Source organism: Mobula birostris, chromosome 20 (assembly GCF_030028105.1).
Source record: "Mobula birostris isolate sMobBir1 chromosome 20, sMobBir1.hap1, whole genome shotgun sequence".
In the NCBI taxonomy this organism is placed as follows: Eukaryota; Metazoa; Chordata; class Chondrichthyes; order Myliobatiformes; family Myliobatidae; genus Mobula; species Mobula birostris.
The window spans coordinates 52,902,001-52,919,568 of NC_092389.1; the positions used below are offsets into that span (position 1 = coordinate 52,902,001).

Below are 17,568 nucleotides of genomic sequence, written 5' to 3' on the forward strand. Positions count from 1 at the left end.
ACTGAGCGTCCCTCTGTTGCAGCCTTCCTCCCCAGCAGCTTCTGCATGTACACCACGCTGGTGGCGATGACGGGCTGGTTCACGGAGAGGACCGCCGTGGCCGTGCTGGGCGTGGCCGCCGGAGCCATCGCGGGCTGGCCCTTCAGCGCCGCCCTCGGGTAAGATGTCGCGGGGGGGTGGGTGTGGTGTGGGGAGCACCCGGGGGTGCTCTGTCTGTCTGAATGTGTAATGTCCGTCCCAGGGCAGTGTGGGGAAACACCCGGGGGTGCTCTGTCTGTCTGAACGTGTAATGTCCGTCCCGGGGCAGTGTGGGGAACACCCGGGGGTGCTCTGTCTGTCTGAACGTGTAATGTCCGTCCCAGGGCAGTGTGGGGAAACACCCGGGGGTGCTCTGTCTGTCTGAACGTGCAATGTTCGTCCTGGGAGAGTGTGGGGAACACCCGGGGGTGCTCTGTCTGTCCGGACGTGTAATGTTCGTCCTGGGGGAGTGTGGGGGACACCCGGGGGTGCTCTGTCTGTCTGAACGTGCAATGTCCGTCCCGGGGGAGTGTGGGGAACACCCGGGGGTGCTCTGTCTGTCCGGACGTGTAATGTTCGTCCTGGGGGAGTGTGGGGAACACCCAGGGGTGCTCTGTCTGTCTGAACGTGTAATGTCCGTCCCGGGGGAGTGTGGGGATCACCCAGGGGTGCTCTGTCTGTCTGAACGTGTGATGTCCGTCCCGGGGCAGTGTGGGGAAACACGCGGGGGTGCTCTGTCTGTCTGAACGTGTGATGTCCGTCCCGGGGCAGTGTGGGGAAACACCCGGGGGTGCTCTGTCTGTCCGAACGTGTGATGTTTGTCCTGGGGGAGTGTGGGGGAACACCCGGGGGTGCTCTGTCTGTCTGAACGTGTACTGTCCGTCCTGGGGGAGTGTGGGGAACACCCGGGGATGCTCTGTCTGTCTGAACGTGTACTGTCCGTCCTGGGGGAGTGTGGGGAACACCCGGGGATGCTCTGTCTGTCTGAACGTGTACTGTCCGTCCCAGGGGAGTGTTGGGGAACACCCGGGGGTGCTCTGTCTGTCTGAACGTGTACTGTCCGTCCCGGGGGAGTGTGGGGAACACCCGGGGGTGCCCTGTCCGTCCGAACGTGTACCGTCCGTCCCAGGGGAGTGTTGGGGAACACAGCGTGGGTAAATCCAGAGCACACACAAAACGCTGGAGGAACTCAGCAGGCCAGGCAGCGTCTGTGGAAAAGAGTAAACAGTCGACGTTTCAGGCCGAGACCCTTCGGTTGTGGCCCTCTTGGAGGGGTGGATCACTTTACTGAATCCTTTCACATACGACAGAGCCGGTGCGCGTTTCCTCCCTGTGTCTCTGAAACAAAAAGAAAAGGTCTGAGTAGTTTAGGATCTTGCTGTTTCACATTTTGGGTCTGCTCGCTCAGCTGTCTCGAGCAGCGATTACGTTCACTGGGAAAACTCTGCAAAAACCAAAAACTATGCTGTGGACAGGTTCCAGGCAGGATTTGCCCAAGTTCCCCCCTCCATGCTCCCCTCCCGAATTCACTGCTGATGGAAGTTGACCTCTCCTCATAGTTAATCCCCTCCAGTCCTGAATGAACCTCTCAGCCCACCACCTCCTCCCCACCTCTCTCTCCGAAACCCCCGCAGCCTTTTCTGTAAAGGGGCCAACCAGAACTGCACACGGTCGTCCAAACGCAGCCTTGGCCAGGTTAAACACGCCCGCGGTGTGGCTGTCCAGCGCCTGTGTGCCCGGTATCCCGGCCAACGAAGGGAGCACGACCGCCTTACCTTTGTCCCTGCTGGTGCTGCCGTCTTTCTGGCACGGAGAGACGGAGCTGGAACCCTCCTGCAGGGAAGGGCCTTGGCAGCCACAGGCTGCTGCGGTCTGAAAGTTCGTTTGTTTGTTGAGTGAGTGGAACTCGCCCTTCTGGCCCAGGAACGCAGCCCTCCCCCATCTTAACCCTAGCCCAATCACGGGACGGTTCACGACGACCAATTAGCCTTCCAACCGGCGCGGCTTCGGACTGTGGGAGGAAACTGGAGCACCCGGAGGAAACCCCACACATTCCGTGGGGAGCACTCCTTACAGCTGACCGGGGAATTGAACTCTGATCTCCGACACCCCCCCCCCCCAGCTACCCTGGCACCCCAGTGTGGGAAGAGTAGCACATTGCAGCCCGGCGTTCAGACCAACCCGGAGATCAATCTAACCCATCCCTCCCCGCCTCGCCCTCTAATTTTCTTTCAGCCTCATGCCAACCAAAGAATCTCTTGACTGTCATCTGCCGTCACCCTTGCTAGTGTGTCCCATGCACCCGCCACACTCTGTGTTTAAAAATTGCCTCTGATATTCCCCCTTATACTTTACTCCCCTTAAAGTTATGCCCCACTGGTATTAGCCATTTCTGCCCTGGGGAAAAGTCCGTGGCTGGCCACTTGATCACTTTCCCAAGCTGCACGGTGGGGATGGGGGGGGGTCGCGTCCGCGCGGTGCCTCAAATGCACACCGCACACATAGCCTTCGTTGCCGCGCCGCTGGGATTTTCTTTTAGATAACCTTACTTTAAAATTTCACGCAGTTTTCAGGCCATGAAAAGAGAAAACAACAACTTCCTGCCCAGAGCAGTATTTGGTCTGCAGAGCTGTTTGGAAAAAAAAATTTTACAGGGAACTTTTCCTGTCATCTCTGCAAGCAATGACAGAAGCTGTCGGGAGCGTGCTTCAGTTGGTCCCATTCAAATGAACTCCTTCAGTCTATCTTGACCTTGCGTCGATACCAGGGGAGGGTGCTGTGCAAGTTGATAGGGTTGTTAAGGAGGTGTATGTTGTTGTGACTCTCATTAGGCAGGGAATTGAGCTTAAGAGCCATGAGGTAATGTTGCAGCTCTATGAAACCCTGCTTAGACCATACATCGTGCTCAGTTGTGATCGCCTCGTTGTAGGAAGGATGTGGAAGCTTTAGAGAGGGTGCAGGGGTGATATACCAGCAAGCAAGGGTACAATGTTCAAATTCAAGGTTGTTGTCATTCAACCGGACACATGTATACAGACAAACAAATGTGTACAGATAAATAAATAACAGATGGGGTATGAGAGGGAGGTGGGGCATTAGCGGAAGTTTTCAGAAGTCAATATTCATGCTATCAACCTGAATTATTTATTTTTATACACACATTCTTTCTCTCTCCTTTTTCTCCCTCTGTCCCTCTCACTGTACCCCTTGCCCACCCTCTGAGATTTCCCCCCTTCCCCCTTTTCCTTCTCCCCGGACCTCCTGTCCCATGATCCTCTCGTATCCCTTTTGCCAATCACCTGTCCAGCTCTTGGCTCCATCCCTCCCCCTCCTGTCTTCTCCTATCATTTCGGATCTCCCCCCCCCCCTCCCACTTTCAAATCCCTTACTAGCTCTTCCTTCAGTTAGTCCTGACGAAGGGTCTCAGCCTGAAACGTCGACTGTGCCTCTTCCTAGAGACGCTGTCTGGCCTGCTGCGTTCACCAGCAACTTGTGTGTTGCTTGGATTTCCAGGAGTCCTGACGAAGGGTCTCGGCCTGAAACGTCGACCGTACCTCTTCCTAGAGATGCTGCCTGGCCTGCTGCGTTCACCAGCAACTTTGATGGGTGTTGCTTGAATTTCCAGCATCTGCAGGTTTCCTGGTGTTTGCGTTTTTAGATGTCCTAAGCGTGCTACTTTACGGAAGCGGATGCTAGAAGCTGGCGAAAGACATCTGCAAGAAACTTGACAGGTTCCGGACAGGATGCCTACGACGTACCAAGGAGACCTTCTGGCCCGAGAAGATCAGAAACCGAGGCTTGTTTGCAATATGGAGTCAATCTCAGCTGGTGTGACTGGGCCATGTAATGTGGATGCCAAATGATTAACTAGCAATTGTAGCACTAAGGTGGACCCCCCACAGGGAAGGCAAAGTAGGGGCAGGCCCCAAAATGACGTGGCGAAGACGTGAGGGAGCAGAACTGAAAGAAAGAGACATGACCTGGGTAACAGCCAGCAGCAGAGCGAACGACCGGCAGAAATGGAAGACCCTTGTGGAGGACCCGCGCGCCACCTGGGCACTGAGGGTTCAGAGGACGACGACGATGGATGAGACCCTCGCCAAGGGTCTAAACTTCGCTCCGGCCCCCCTCCCCGAGCTGTTCCTCACCGGGACTACGTAGAGCGAGCGAGCAAACCGAGAGCTAGCACCGGATACCGCGGAGGAGGGAAGGATAGAGGTCTGTGCGGCCCCCCCCCCAGGTACCGCCAAGTTTACCAGCTCCTTGAGACACACAAGGAGGGGTCCCTGCGCTCGGCCCCCCCACCCCCCACCGCGGCCTGTCGTCAGTGCGACAGACTGTCCGACTTACTACCTCGCCGAGCATTTAACGGCCCAGGCTGTCTCCCTGTGCTGGGGGCTGTGAGCGTCCCGTCACGGATACGGCCGACTCCGTTAAAACGGTGACCCACGTCCAGCTGAACCCGGAGGACACGGTGGTCAGTTTCAACCCTGTCCAGGAGGGTTCCCGTTAAGGTCGGTTTGGTCCTCCTGCGGTCAAGGTTCAATAGGGGTACTACTGACCTTTCTGAACACACCCTGACACCAGCTTTGTAAGGGGAACAACTATGAACAAATGGACAGATGGGACCACCCTTGTCATTGGCTAGTGCTAATTTCTACATGGAGGACTTCCGAGGGAAAAGGCTCTGAGTTCCTCGTCCTTACACCCCACATGCTTCTTCAGATACGTTGGTGATACCTTCGTGGTGTGGCCTCGCGGACTCCAGGCCCTCCAAGGGTTCCACCGCTCTCTGAGTAGCGTACGTCCAGACATTCAACTTACCACGGAGACGGAGGCGAACGGCCGCCTCCCATTCCGGGACATTCTAACAGGACGGAAACCGGACGGTAGCCTCGGACACGGCGTTTATCGGAACCGCGCTTGGGCGAGCTTGTACCTCGACAGTAACAGCCGCCAACACGCCTCCCGACGTAGAGCGGCTCTTTCGACTTCGATTAACCGTGCGAAAACTATTTCAGAGCCAGAGGACATGAGACGATTATGCACCACATCCCTACAGAATGGATCCAAGACGAAGGAAATCAATCAGGCCCTTTAAGAGGGCCGACGGAAACACCAGGAGACCTAACAAGGAGGAGGAACCCGGTGCTACCTCCTGTCTTCCCAATATTCGCGCGATTTCTGAAGAATTACGGGATTAATACCGTCCACAGACCCGTAAGGAAGCTCCAGTCACAGCTCAGGTGGGTCAATGATGACCTGGGATGGCTGGCGTTCACAGGATCCCCTGTGGATGCGGAGTAGCGTTTATCAGCCAGCGCATGTTGGAGGAGCACAGGAGGCGTATCCGTTTGGGTTACCCGGAGAAATCGGCGGAAGTAGAACACTATATCCACAATGACCATAGGACTGACTTCAACATAAAACTACTGTGCCACATCAGTGACTTTTGGGACCTTAACAAAGACAAAGGTCTCGCTCTAAGAAACAACTGGAATTCGGTGTACAAGGTGGGAAAGCGGAAACCTGATTGGACAATGACTAACCAATCAGGAGGGATGGACGACGGGGGTATAAATACCACCGGACTAGACATGCCCAGGCATCATCCCCGACGAAGGTGGCAGAGTTTGTCATTGAAATGCCCGTTATAATCGATACCTGTAGCTGGCTGGGAGCCCGAGAAGAGTCTATTCACCTTTCACATTCATTTCTCTGAAGAAAGCACAGAGAAGTTAAACTAGCTCTTCTTTCAGTTAGTCCCGACGAAGGGTCTCGGCCCGAAACGTCGACTGTACCTCTTCCTAGAGATGCTGCCTGGCCTGCTGCGTTCCACCAGCAACTTTTATGTGTGTTGACAGAGAAATTAAAGTCAAGTTTATTGTCATAGGCACAAGTATCCTCATACACAGTGGAAAAACTTGCCTGCCACAGAATCACAGGCACGTTGGTTCAGATTAGCAGATTCACACAAAAAAACATAATTTTTACAAAATTAATCCAATTACAGCAACAAAAAAAAATCAAGTCTAGTTTACTGCAAAGTGCTGACCACTAAGACTCAGTCTTCTGCAACGTTCCCTCTGATATTTTTTTTTTACCCAGCGGCGTGGGCCAACCATTGCTCCGGGCAGGAAATTTTTACACGGCCTGAAAACTGTGCAGCACCCAAATGAAATATCATATGACAGAAAATCCCATCTGCACGGCAACGAAGGCTACGTGCGTGGGGGCGTTTTGGTTGCTGCGCGACTGCGCAGCTTGAGGGGGGGGGGTGGTTTTTTGTGTCTGTTTTCTGAACAATCTTGATGTTTTTTTTTCTAATAGTTAATCTGATACCTTGTCTTTTGTTTTTCCCTCTCTCTTGCTAGATTGCCAATTGCTTTTGACCTGTTGGTGCTGAAGAGGAAGTTTCGGTGTTTTATCACCTGGGCGGTCGTGGCTTTGATACTGTTTTTGGTAGGTGTGGGACGGGTGGGAGTGGAGGGGTGATGATTATAAAACTACCGAGAGAATTATGCAATTCTCTTAACCAGAGCTAGGTCTAGATCTTTGTGCTGAGAGAGGGAGCCTGCTACATGGGGTACAGCTTGTTCTCTATATGGTGCTGGTCCAGGTGCTATTGACATCAATGGATCTGGGGTTGAGAGGGTGAACAGATTTAAGTTCCTCAGCATACACATCACCGAGGATCTCACGTGGTCTGTACATACCGGCTGTGTGGTGAAAAAGGCACGACAGCACCTCTTTCAACTCAGACGGTTGAGGAAGTTTGGTATGGCCCCCCAAATCCTAAGACCTTCTGCAGGGGCACAATTGAGAGCATCCTGACTGGCTGCATCACTGCCTGGTACGGGAACTGTACCTCCCTCAGTCGCAGGACTCTGCAGAGAGTAGTGCGGACAGCCCAGCGCATCTGTAGATGTGAACTTCCCACTGTCAGGACACTTACAGAGACAGGTGTGTAAAAAGGGCCCGAAGGATCATTGGGGACCCGAGTCGCCCCAACCACAAACTGTTCCAGCTGCTACCATCCGGGAAACGGTGCCGCAGCATAAAAGCCAGGACCAACAGGCTCCGGGACAGCTTCTTCCACCAGGACGTCAGAAATGATTCATTACACAAACGTGAGGAAATCTGCAGATGCTGGAATTTCAAGCAACACTCATCAAAGTTGCTGGTGAACGCAGCAGGCCAGGCAGCATCTCTAGGAAGAGGTACAGTCGACGTTTCGGGCCGAGACCCTTCGTCAGGACTGATTAATTAATGCTGATTTGAGTGTACTCATTGACTGTTTTATTTATTGACAATAAATATTGTCATTATTGTCAATTAATTGACAATAAACTGGACTGGTCAAAGAACACTGAGGCTGTCTACAAGAAGGGTCAGAGCCGTCTCTATTTCCTGAGGAGACTGAGGTCCTTTAACATCTGCCGGACGATGCTGAGGATGTTCTACGAGTCTGTGGTGGCCAGTGCTATCATGTTTGCTGTTGTGTGCTGGGGCAGCAGGCTGAGGGTGGCAGACACCAACAGAATCAACAAACTCATCCGTAAGGCCAGTGACGTTGTGGGGGTGGAACTGGACTCTCTGACGGTGGTGTCTGGAAAGAGGATGCTGTCCAAGTTGCATGCCATCTTGGACAATGTCTCCCATCCACTACATAATGTACTGGTTGGGAACAGGAGTACATTCAGCCAGAGACTCATTCCACCGAGATGCAGCACAGAGCGTCATAGGAAGTCATTCCTGCCTGTGGCCATCAAACTTTACAACTCCTCCCTTGGAGGGTCAGACACCCTGAGCCCATAGGCTGGTCCTGGACCTATTTCCTGGCATAATTTACATATTATTATGGTTTTATATTGCTATGTTTATACTCTATTCTTGGTTGGTGCAACTGTAACGAAAACCAATTTCCCTCGGGTTCAATAAAGTATGACTATTATAAGATACTATGATTGCACATTTAGATTGAGACGTAATGTAAAGATTTTTACACCATGTGTACATGAAGGATGTCAGAAATGAAGTCAATTTAACATTGAAATGCAAATGGTTCCCTCTCCTGTGTTACAGCTCCCCCTCGTGGCGGTGGACAGCTACTACTATGGGAAGTTGGTGGTGGCGCCTTTGAACATTGTGCTTTACAATGTTTTCACCCCTCATGGGCCGGACATCTACGGTAAGCTTTGGCTTTCTTGTCAGCAGCGAGGCTTTCTGTACAGGACGGACTTGAGCCGCAGCTGGGCTACAATGTTGCATGAAGCATCCACAACTGAAGGTTCCCCCCACACCCCACCGGACCACTTTGTTGCTGTAATGTTTTTGATTCGCATTTCAAACAGGACACTTTGTGATTTTCGTGCTTTGTGAACGCTTGTACCTGCTTCTGACACCGATTGTTCAGTTGCCACGCGCACGGACCGCGTGCGATGCTGTGCAAAGCTGTGTCGTTGTGGAGGGCGGTTGTTCCCTGCAGATAAGCCCTCAGCCCTCGCGTACCCCGGTGGGCGGTCGTCAGAATAAGTAAACGCCAGTTAAGAATCTTCCAACAGAACTGGGAAACTCTGTTGCATTTCTTTATTTTCCTGTGAGTCTCTGCGAGAAAGTGAATCCCAAGTTCGTATATAGCACGTGCTTTGAATATGAATGTGACTTTGAACTTTGACCATAAGACATGGGAGCAGACACGAGGAATTCTGCAGATGCTGGAAATCCAAGCGAAGGGTCTGGGCCCGAAACGTCGACTGTACCTCTTCCTAGAGATGCTGCCTGGCCTGCTGCGTTCACCAGCAACTTTGATGTGTGTGACATAGGAGCAGGATTAGGCCATTCAGCCCGTCGAGTCTGCTGCGACATTCCATCATGGCTGGCTTATTATCGCTCTCAACCTCGTGCTCCTGCCTTCCCCCCCCCGATAAATCGAGCACGGACCCAGCTCCGCTTTAAATGCACCCAGAGGCTTGGCCTCCACAGCGCCTGAGGTGACGAATTCCTACTGCAGGGTCTGGGCCGGAAATGTTGACTGTTTGCTGCCTGACCATCTGAGCCCTTGCAGAACAGGTCAATGCTTCCTGGACTGCTGCCACTCACCTGCGTCCGGGGGTTTTATATTAAATAAATACGACCGTAATTGGGTTTCTAACCCGACCTGGCCCCTCCCTCTCCAGCAGGAGGAGAACCCTAAATGTGCGGTCTTACCTACTGAACCCTTGCGTCCCTCTCACAGCGCGTAAGGTCGGCGGCACTCGTCCGCGGACATCACGACGCGCCAGCGGACCGACAGGCCTCGGGCCGACCGTTGGGAACGGTCCGCAGCCCGGAGAGTTCCCCTGTCGCGCGGCTGGCCGGGGCGCGGGGCACACCCCCCCCCCCCCGTCTTCCTGCACTCCACTCCTCGCGAGCCCCACCCCACCGTCCGCAGAGGGGCGAGTTACCGTTTCGTTCCCCGCCGCAGTCCCCCGCTCCACTGCGCACCGCGGGCAGCGGGCTGTGGCGAGTCGAACGTGTGCCTCAGCGGTCAGGGAGGTGCTGATGGGCTGTTGTTGCGTTACCCTCTGCTGTTTGCCCGGCTGTTCGGGAGGAGCTCTTTTACTGATGAGGCCACACTCGGGCTGGAGGAACGACACCTTACATTCTGCCTGGGCATGAATGTCGATTTCCGGAACTTCTAGTAAAGCACACCCCCCCCCACTCCCCATTCCCTATTCCCATCTCCCTCTACTCCGCATTCCTATTTCCTTCTACTCCCTGTTCCCATCTTCCTCTACTCCCGTTCCCATCTCCCTCTACTCCCCATTCCCATCTCCCTCTACTCCCCATTCCCATCTCCCTCTACTCCCCATTCCCATCTCCCTCTACTCCCCCTTCCCATCTCCCTCTACTCCCCCTTCCCATCTCCCTCTACTCCCCATTCCCATCTCCCTCTACTCCCCCTTCCCATCTCCCTCTACTCCCCCTTCCCATCTCCCTCTACTCCCCCTTCCCATCTCCCTCTACTCCGCATTCCTATTTCCTTCTACTCCCCCTTCCCATCTCCCTCTACTCCGCATTCCTATTTCCTTCTACTCCCCGTTCCCATCTTCCTCTACTCCCATTCCCATCTCCCTCTACTCCCCATTCCCATCTCCCTCTACTCCCCATTCCCATCTCCCTCTACTCCCCATTCCCATCTCCCTCTACTCCCCATTCCCATTTCCCTCTACTCCCCATTCCCATCTCCCTCTACTCCCCATTCCCATTTCCCTCTACTCCCCATTCCCATTTCCCTCTTTCCCCATTCTTTTTCCTATCTTCCCCATTCCCATTTCCCTCTCTCCCCATTCCCATTTCCCTCTCTCCCAATTTCCATTCCCTCTCTCCCCATTCCCAATTCCCTCTCCTCATTCCCATTTCCCTCTCTCCTCATTCCCATTTCCCTCTCTCCCCATTCTTTTTCTTCTCTTCCCATTCTTTTTCCTCTCTTCCCCATTCCCATTTCCCTCTCTCCCCATTCCCATTTCCCTCTCTCCCCATTCCCATTTCCCTCTCTCCCAATTTCCATTCCCTCTCTCCCTATTCCCAATTCCCTCTCCTCATTCCCATTTCCCTCTCTCCTCATTCCCATTTCCCTCTTTCCCCATTCTTTTTCTTCTCTTCCCATTCTTTTCCCTCTCTCCCCATTCCCATTTCCCTCTCTCCCCATTCCCATTCCCCTCTCTCCCCATTCCCATTCCCCTCTCCCCATTCTTTTTCCTCTCTTCCCATTCCTATTTCCCTCTCTTCCCCATTCCCATTCCTCTACTCCCCATTCCCATTTCCCTCTACTCCCCATTCCCATTTCCTTCTACTCCCCATTCCCATTTCCCTCTCTCCCCATTCCCATTCCCCTGTCTCCTCATTCCCATTTCCCTCTCTTCCCCATTCCCATTTCCCTCTCTCCCCATTCCCATTCCCCCCTCTCTCCTTGTCTCCTTGCCTGCCCATCGCCTCCCTCTAGTCCTCCTCCCCTCCTTTTTCTTGCTTTCATGGCCCTCTGCCCTCTGCCCTCTGCCCTTCCCAGCCCTGTACCTCCTTCACCAGTCAATTTCTCAGCTCTTTACCTCCCCCTCCCCCTTCCCGGTTTCACCTCTCACCTTCTGTTTCTCCCTCCCCTCCTCCACCTATCCCTGACTCCTCATCTTTTTTTCACCAGTCCTGCCGAAGGGTCTTGGCCCGAAAGGTCGACTGTACTCTTTTCCATAGATGCTGCCTGGCCTGCTGAGTTCCTCCAGCATTTTGTGTGTGTTGTCTGGGTTGTGAGAGACGTCTCTGGGTGAACGCGATGCGCCCAATGCTGATGCACTTTCATAAACCTTGCTGAATTCTACACTGTATTAGGTACACCAGTACACCTCGCTAATGCAATGATCTAATCAGCCAATCGCGTGGCAGCGACCCAATACACAAGAGCACACCGACACGGTCAGGAGGTTCCGTTGCTGTTCGGACCGAACATCAGAATAGGGGAAGAAACATGATCCAAGTGACTTTGTCTGTGGAATAATTGTTGGTGCCAGATGGGGTGGTTTGAGTATCTCAGAAAATGCTGATCTCCTAGGATTTTCACGCATGACAGTCTCTGTGAAGAAGAAAGCCCTTAACTCCGAGTGGGACGCCATTTTTTTAGCGGGCTTTCTTATTTTTACGAGGCCGAGTTGCTAGCTCGACGCTCCACCCAGCACGGATGGAAAGCGTGCCAGGGAGCCGGCTGGATTCGAACCCGGGAGCCTTCGCTCCGAAGTCCGGCCCTGATGCCACTACGCCACCAGCCGGCTGCAGTCTCTGAAGTTTACAGAGAATGATGCGATAATCAAAAAAACATTCCAGTGAGCGGCGGTTCTGTGGGTGAAAGTGCCTTGTTAATGCAAGAGGTCAGAGGAGAATGGCCAGACTAGTTCAAACTAATTGGAAGGCGACAGTAACTCAAATAACCACCAGCAGCCTGCAGAAGAGCATTTCTGAACGCACAACACAACACGTCGATGCTAAGAGGATGCAGGCTGACTTGGATAGGTTGGGTGAGTGGGCAAATTCATGGCAGATGCAATTTAATGTGGATAAATGTGAGGTTATCCACTTTGGTGGCAAGAACAGGAAAACAGATTATTATCTGCATGGTGGCCGATTAGGAAAAGGGGAGGTGCAACGAGACCTGGGTGTCATTATACACCAGTCATTGAAAGTGGGCATGCAGGTATAGCAGGCGGTGAAAAAGGCGAATGGTATGCTGGCATTTATAGCGAGAGGATTCGAGTACAGGAGCAGGGAGGTACTACTGCAGTTGTACAAGGCCTTGGTGAGACCACACCTGGAGTATTGTGTGCAGTTTTGGTCCCCTAATCTGAGGAAAGACATCCTTGCCATAGAGGGAGTACAAAGAAGGTTCACCAGATTGATTCCTGGGATGGCAGGACTTTCATATGAAGAAAGACTGGATCGACTAGGCTTATACTCGCTGGAATTTAGAAGATTGAGTGGGGATCTGATTGAAACGTATAAAATTCTAAAGAGATTGGACAGGCTAAGTGCAGGAAGGTTGTTCCCGATGTTGGGGAAGTCCAGAACGAGGGGTCACAGTTTAAGGATAAAGGGGAAGCCTTTTAGGACGGAGATGAGGAAAAACTTCTTCACACAGAGAGTGGTGAATCTGTGGAATTCTCTGCCACAGGAAACAGTTGAGGCCAGTTCACTGGCTATATTTAAGAGGGAGTTAGATATGGCCCTTGTGGCTACGGGGATCAGGGGGTATGGAGGGAAGGCTGGGGCGGGGTTCTGAGTTGGATGATCAGCCATGATCATACTGAATGGCGGTGCAGGCTTGAAGGGCCGAATGGCCTACTCCTGCACCTATTTTCTATGTTTCTATGAACCTTAAAATTGGATGGGCGACAGCAGGAGAAGACCACAAACATACACTCAGAGGCAACTTTATTAGGTCCAGGAGGTGTCCAATAACTTGAGTGTCGAACATGAAAATCAGGGGCAGGCGAAGGCCACTCGGCCCATCGAACAAATTCTCTCTTTAACACCATCATGATCGATTATGATAGTTCGGCTCCTACCCTACTTGGTAGCCTTTCACCATATTATCAACAGTAACCAATAACATTTATATTTAGAAGATTCTGCAGATATTTTCACGAACCGGGAAGAAACGGAAATACTTTTACTATTTTTTTTCTCTAACCGAATACGTCAGCTTTTAAGATTGTCAGTCAGTTCTTATTGACGGTATCTTGGATCGATGGTCGAGCGCCGGCTAACCGGAATGGGACTGGTTTGGTCGAGCTGTTCTCCCGTCTTGGCAATCCACTTGCAAGCGTTTCGTCGCTGAACGAGGAGACATCGTCAGTGCGCAGTCCACTTGTGCTGGGTCCTCCGGATGCTTGGCCTTTATACACTTATCAGTCAGCTGATTGGCCGTCACCACGGAAACTCAATTGTGACGTAGGGAGGGGGGGGAGCTCGTCACTGATTGGTTGCATGGCGAACTCTGTGCGTTTTGTCTGGAGTCTTGCCCGCGTCGGCTGATAAACGGGATCGAGGTCAACGTGTCCGCCATTTGCGGAAAGGAAACACGCTTCTCGGAGTTCCCTTGCACACCGCGTGTTTGCTTGCGTTATAACTTTCACTGATGCCCAGGCGAGTTAGTGCCCCTCTCGATCTTCATGGGTGGAAACTAGGGAGGGTTGGTCGTGCTGCTTCACACCCCCCAGCTGACGTTTGTGGAATCCTTCTGGATAGTTTCCCTCCCAGTTTGGTCGACATAATATCCGAAATGAAATTAGTGGTCCAGCTGAAGGCTCCCAACCCAAAGCACCAGTCCAGTTTTCCCCAGGGACGCCGTCTCGACCCACCCAGTTCCTCCAGCAGATTTTTCTTTGTGTCCGGTGCAAATGGAACACCCACATGGTCTCGGCGTCAGTCGACTGGGAAATGTGTTTCTGCAGAGACTGGGTGCTTGGCTCGGTGAACAGGCGCACACTCGACGATTCGGGAACAGTTCCTTCCCCCGCTGCTGTCCGGTTTCTGAACGGACATCGAACCCTGTGAACACCCACATCAGAATCAGGTTTAATATCACCGGCATATGTCGTGAAATTTGTTAACTTTACGGCAGCAGTACGATGATAAATATAGGAAAGAAACTGACTTTCAGTAAATACATAGTAGATTTTTTTTAGATTAGATTAGATTATGAGGACACGCAGTCCTCTTTTACTGTCATTTAGTAATGCATGCATTAAGAAATGACACAATATTCCTCCGGTGTGATATCACAGAAACACAGGACTGAAAAACTGACAAAAACCACATAATTATAACATATAGTTACAACAGTGCAAAGCAATACCGTAACTTGATGAAGAACAGACCATGGACACAGTAAAAAAAAGTCTCAAAGTCTCTTGAAAGTCCCACATCTCATGCAGACGGGAGAAGGAAGTTATAGAATAGTTTATAAAATATAAAATAGTTAAACTATGTAGTGCAAAAACAAATTACAAGATCTCTCTACTTTTTTTGTACTATTTAATTTAACTATTTTCTATACATAAAACTGTAAATTACTATGTATCGCAAAGTACTGCTTCTACAAAGCAATAAATTTCACCACATTTGCCAGAGGCATTAAACCTGACGCTACTCTGAACGTTAATATTGTTAATACTGCACGGGAGTTTAATTATTATTTATTTTTTATTGTTTTCCTTTCTGTTTCTGCAGTTTGTCTTTTGCACGTTGGTCTTTCAGTGTAGTTCTTTTAATGACTCAACATAAGAACATAAGAGACAGGAGCAGGAGTCGGCCATCTGACCCGTCGAGCCTGCTTTGCCATTTAGTAAAATCATGGCTGATCTGACCATGGACTCATCTCCACCTACCTGCCTTTTCCCCCGTAACCCTCAATTCCCCCACTGTGCAAAAATCTATCCAACCTCGTCTTAAATATACTTACTGAGGTAGCCTCCACTGCTTCATTGGGCAGGGAATTCCACGGATCCACCACTCTCTGGGAAAAGCAGTTCCTCCTCATTTCTGTCCTAAATCTACTCCCCTGAACCTTGAGGCTGTGTCCCCTAGTTCTAGTCTCACTCACCAGTGGAAACAACTTTCCTGCCTCTATCTTATCTATCCCTTTCATAATTTTATATGTCTCTCTAAGATCCCCCCACATTCTTCTGAATTCCACAGAGTACAGTCACAGACGACTCAATCTCTCCTCACAGGTTAACCCCCTCATCTCTGGAATCAACCTGGTGAACCTCCTCTGCACCACCTCCAAAGCCAGTCTATCCTTCCTCAAGTAAGGAGACCAGAACTGCACGCAGTACTCCAGGTGCGGCCTCACCAGTACCCTGTACAGTTGCCGCATAACCTCCCTGCTCTTCAATTCAATCCCTCTAGCACTGAAGGCCGAAGTCCCATTTGCCTTCTTGACAGCCTGCTGCACCTGCAGACCGACCTTCTGCGATTCACGCACAGGCACCCCCCGAGTCCCTCTGCACAGCAAAGACAAAATACTCTGCAGGCGCTGGGGGTCGAAGCAACGCAGGCGCTGGGGGTCGGAGGAACCCAGCTGGTCGGGCAGCATCCGAAAACACTGCATCTTCCATCGCGTGTTTTGTTTTTTGTTCTACTGTGAATGCCCGCTAGAAAATGAACCTCGGGTTGTCGGGGGGGGGGGTGGAGGCAGAGCACGGTGATGATGACTTTGAACTTTGAAAGGTTAGTTTTGCATTGCGAGCCCCGGTTTAGTTCGTGTTGCAGAGCGCCGGACAACCACACGATGGCGCTGTTGGATTGGGTTCGCTAAGATCACATTGGCTGTCGGCCCCACGGGAGAGATTCTGCCCAGGGTGTGTGTTAGGATTTATTAAGACAACAAGGTACAAATACAAAAAGAAAGAAATAATGATAATAATAATAATAAATAAGCTATAAATATCGAGAACCTGAGATGAAGAGTCATCGAAAGTTGAGTCCATAGGTTGTGGGAACCGTTTAGTGTTGGGGTGAGTGAAGTTATCCCCTCTGGTTCAAGAGCCTGATGGTTGAGGGGTAATAACTGTTCCTGAACCTGGTGGTGTGGGTCCTGAGGCTCCTGTACCTCCTTCCTGATGGTTGAGGGGTAATAACTGTCCCTGAACCTGGTGGTGTGGGTCCTGAGGCTCCTGTACCTCCTTCCTGATGGTTGAGGGGTAATAACTGTCCCTGAACCTGGTGGTGCGGGTCCTGAGGCTCCTGTACCTCCTTCCTGATGGTTGAGGGGTAATAACCGTCCCTGAACCTGGTGGTGTGGGTCCTGAGGCTCCTGTACCTCCTTTCTGATGGTTGAGGGGTAATAACCGTCCCTGAACCTGGTGGTGTGTGTCCTGAGGCTCCTGTACCTCCTTTCTGATGGTTGAGGGGTAATAACCGTCCCTGAACCTGGTGGTCTGGGTCCTGAGGCTCCTGTACCTCCTTCCTGATGGTTGAGGGGTAATAACCGTTACTGAACCTGGTGGTCTGGGTCCTGAGGCTCCTGTACCTCCTTCCTGATGGTTGAGGGGTAATAACTGTCCCTGAACCTGGTAGTCTGGGTCCTGAGGCTCCTGTACCTCCTTCCTGATGGTTGAGGGAGTAATAACTGTCCCTGAACCTGGTGGTGTGGGTCCTGAGGCTCCTGTACCTCCTTCCTGATGGTTGAGGGGTAATAACTGTTCCTGAACCTGGTGGTGTTTGTCCTGAGGCTCCTGTACCTCCTTCCTGATGGTTGAGGGGTAATAACTGTTCCTGAACCTGGTGGTCTGGGTCCTGAGGATCCCGTACCTGCTTCTTGACACCAGCAGGTGGCGGTAGAGGCAGATACATGGGAGACATTTAAATGGGTCAATGAATTTGCGGAAAATGGAAGGATATGGACCTTGTGTAGACGGAGATCAGTTATGTGGACTGTCGGATCACTGGTTTAAATGGTTCAGCACAGCATTGTGGGCTGAAGGGCCTGTTCTTGCTCTGTACTGTTCTGCGTGACCGCCGACTCCCAGAGGAAGGTTGAAGGAATAGCTCGGAAGGGGAGCGGGGAGCCAAAAAAAGCATGAGGGCAAAGATTCCCGAGGCTCCCAGCGTAGTAGTCAGCACAATCCAGTTTCAGAGGCTGCGACCCCGGTTCGATCCCCGCCGCGGCCCGTGGAGAGCCTGGACGTGTTCTCCACCCCGAGACTGTGCGAATTTCCTCCGGGTGTCCTGGTTTCCTCCCGTGGGCCGAAGACGTACCGGTCAGCGGGTCAATCGGTCACACGGGTGCAGTCGGGCGGCGCAGACCCGGGAAAGGGTCCGCAAAGCGTCTTGAAGGCGTGGTCATCGGTTGTTTTGCAGGGATGTGTGTATGATGCCTCTGTGTTGAGGAGGGCAGACTATATCAGAGAGACAGTTCTGACGAAGCGTCTCGGCCCGCAGTGTCGACCGCTTATTCCTCTCCGTAGACCAGGGGTTCCCAACCACCCCTTGCTTTGTGGTATTGGTCCGTGGCATAAA

The 17,568-nt window shown here is 52.0% G+C and overlaps 1 protein-coding gene across 1 annotated transcript in view; it reads left to right on the forward strand.

Moving 5' to 3' along the window:
- Window positions 1–17: 17 nt before the first annotated feature.
- Window positions 18–17,568, forward strand: part of alg9 (ALG9 alpha-1,2-mannosyltransferase) — a 225,862-nt gene continuing 208,311 nt past the window's right edge. The window contains exons 1-3 of the mRNA XM_072283805.1: window positions 18–158; window positions 6,393–6,480; window positions 8,104–8,209. Of these exons, the coding sequence (XP_072139906.1) occupies window positions 46–158; window positions 6,393–6,480; window positions 8,104–8,209 (307 nt within the window). The 5' untranslated portion in view covers window positions 18–45. The remainder of the gene's footprint in view (window positions 159–6,392; window positions 6,481–8,103; window positions 8,210–17,568) is intronic.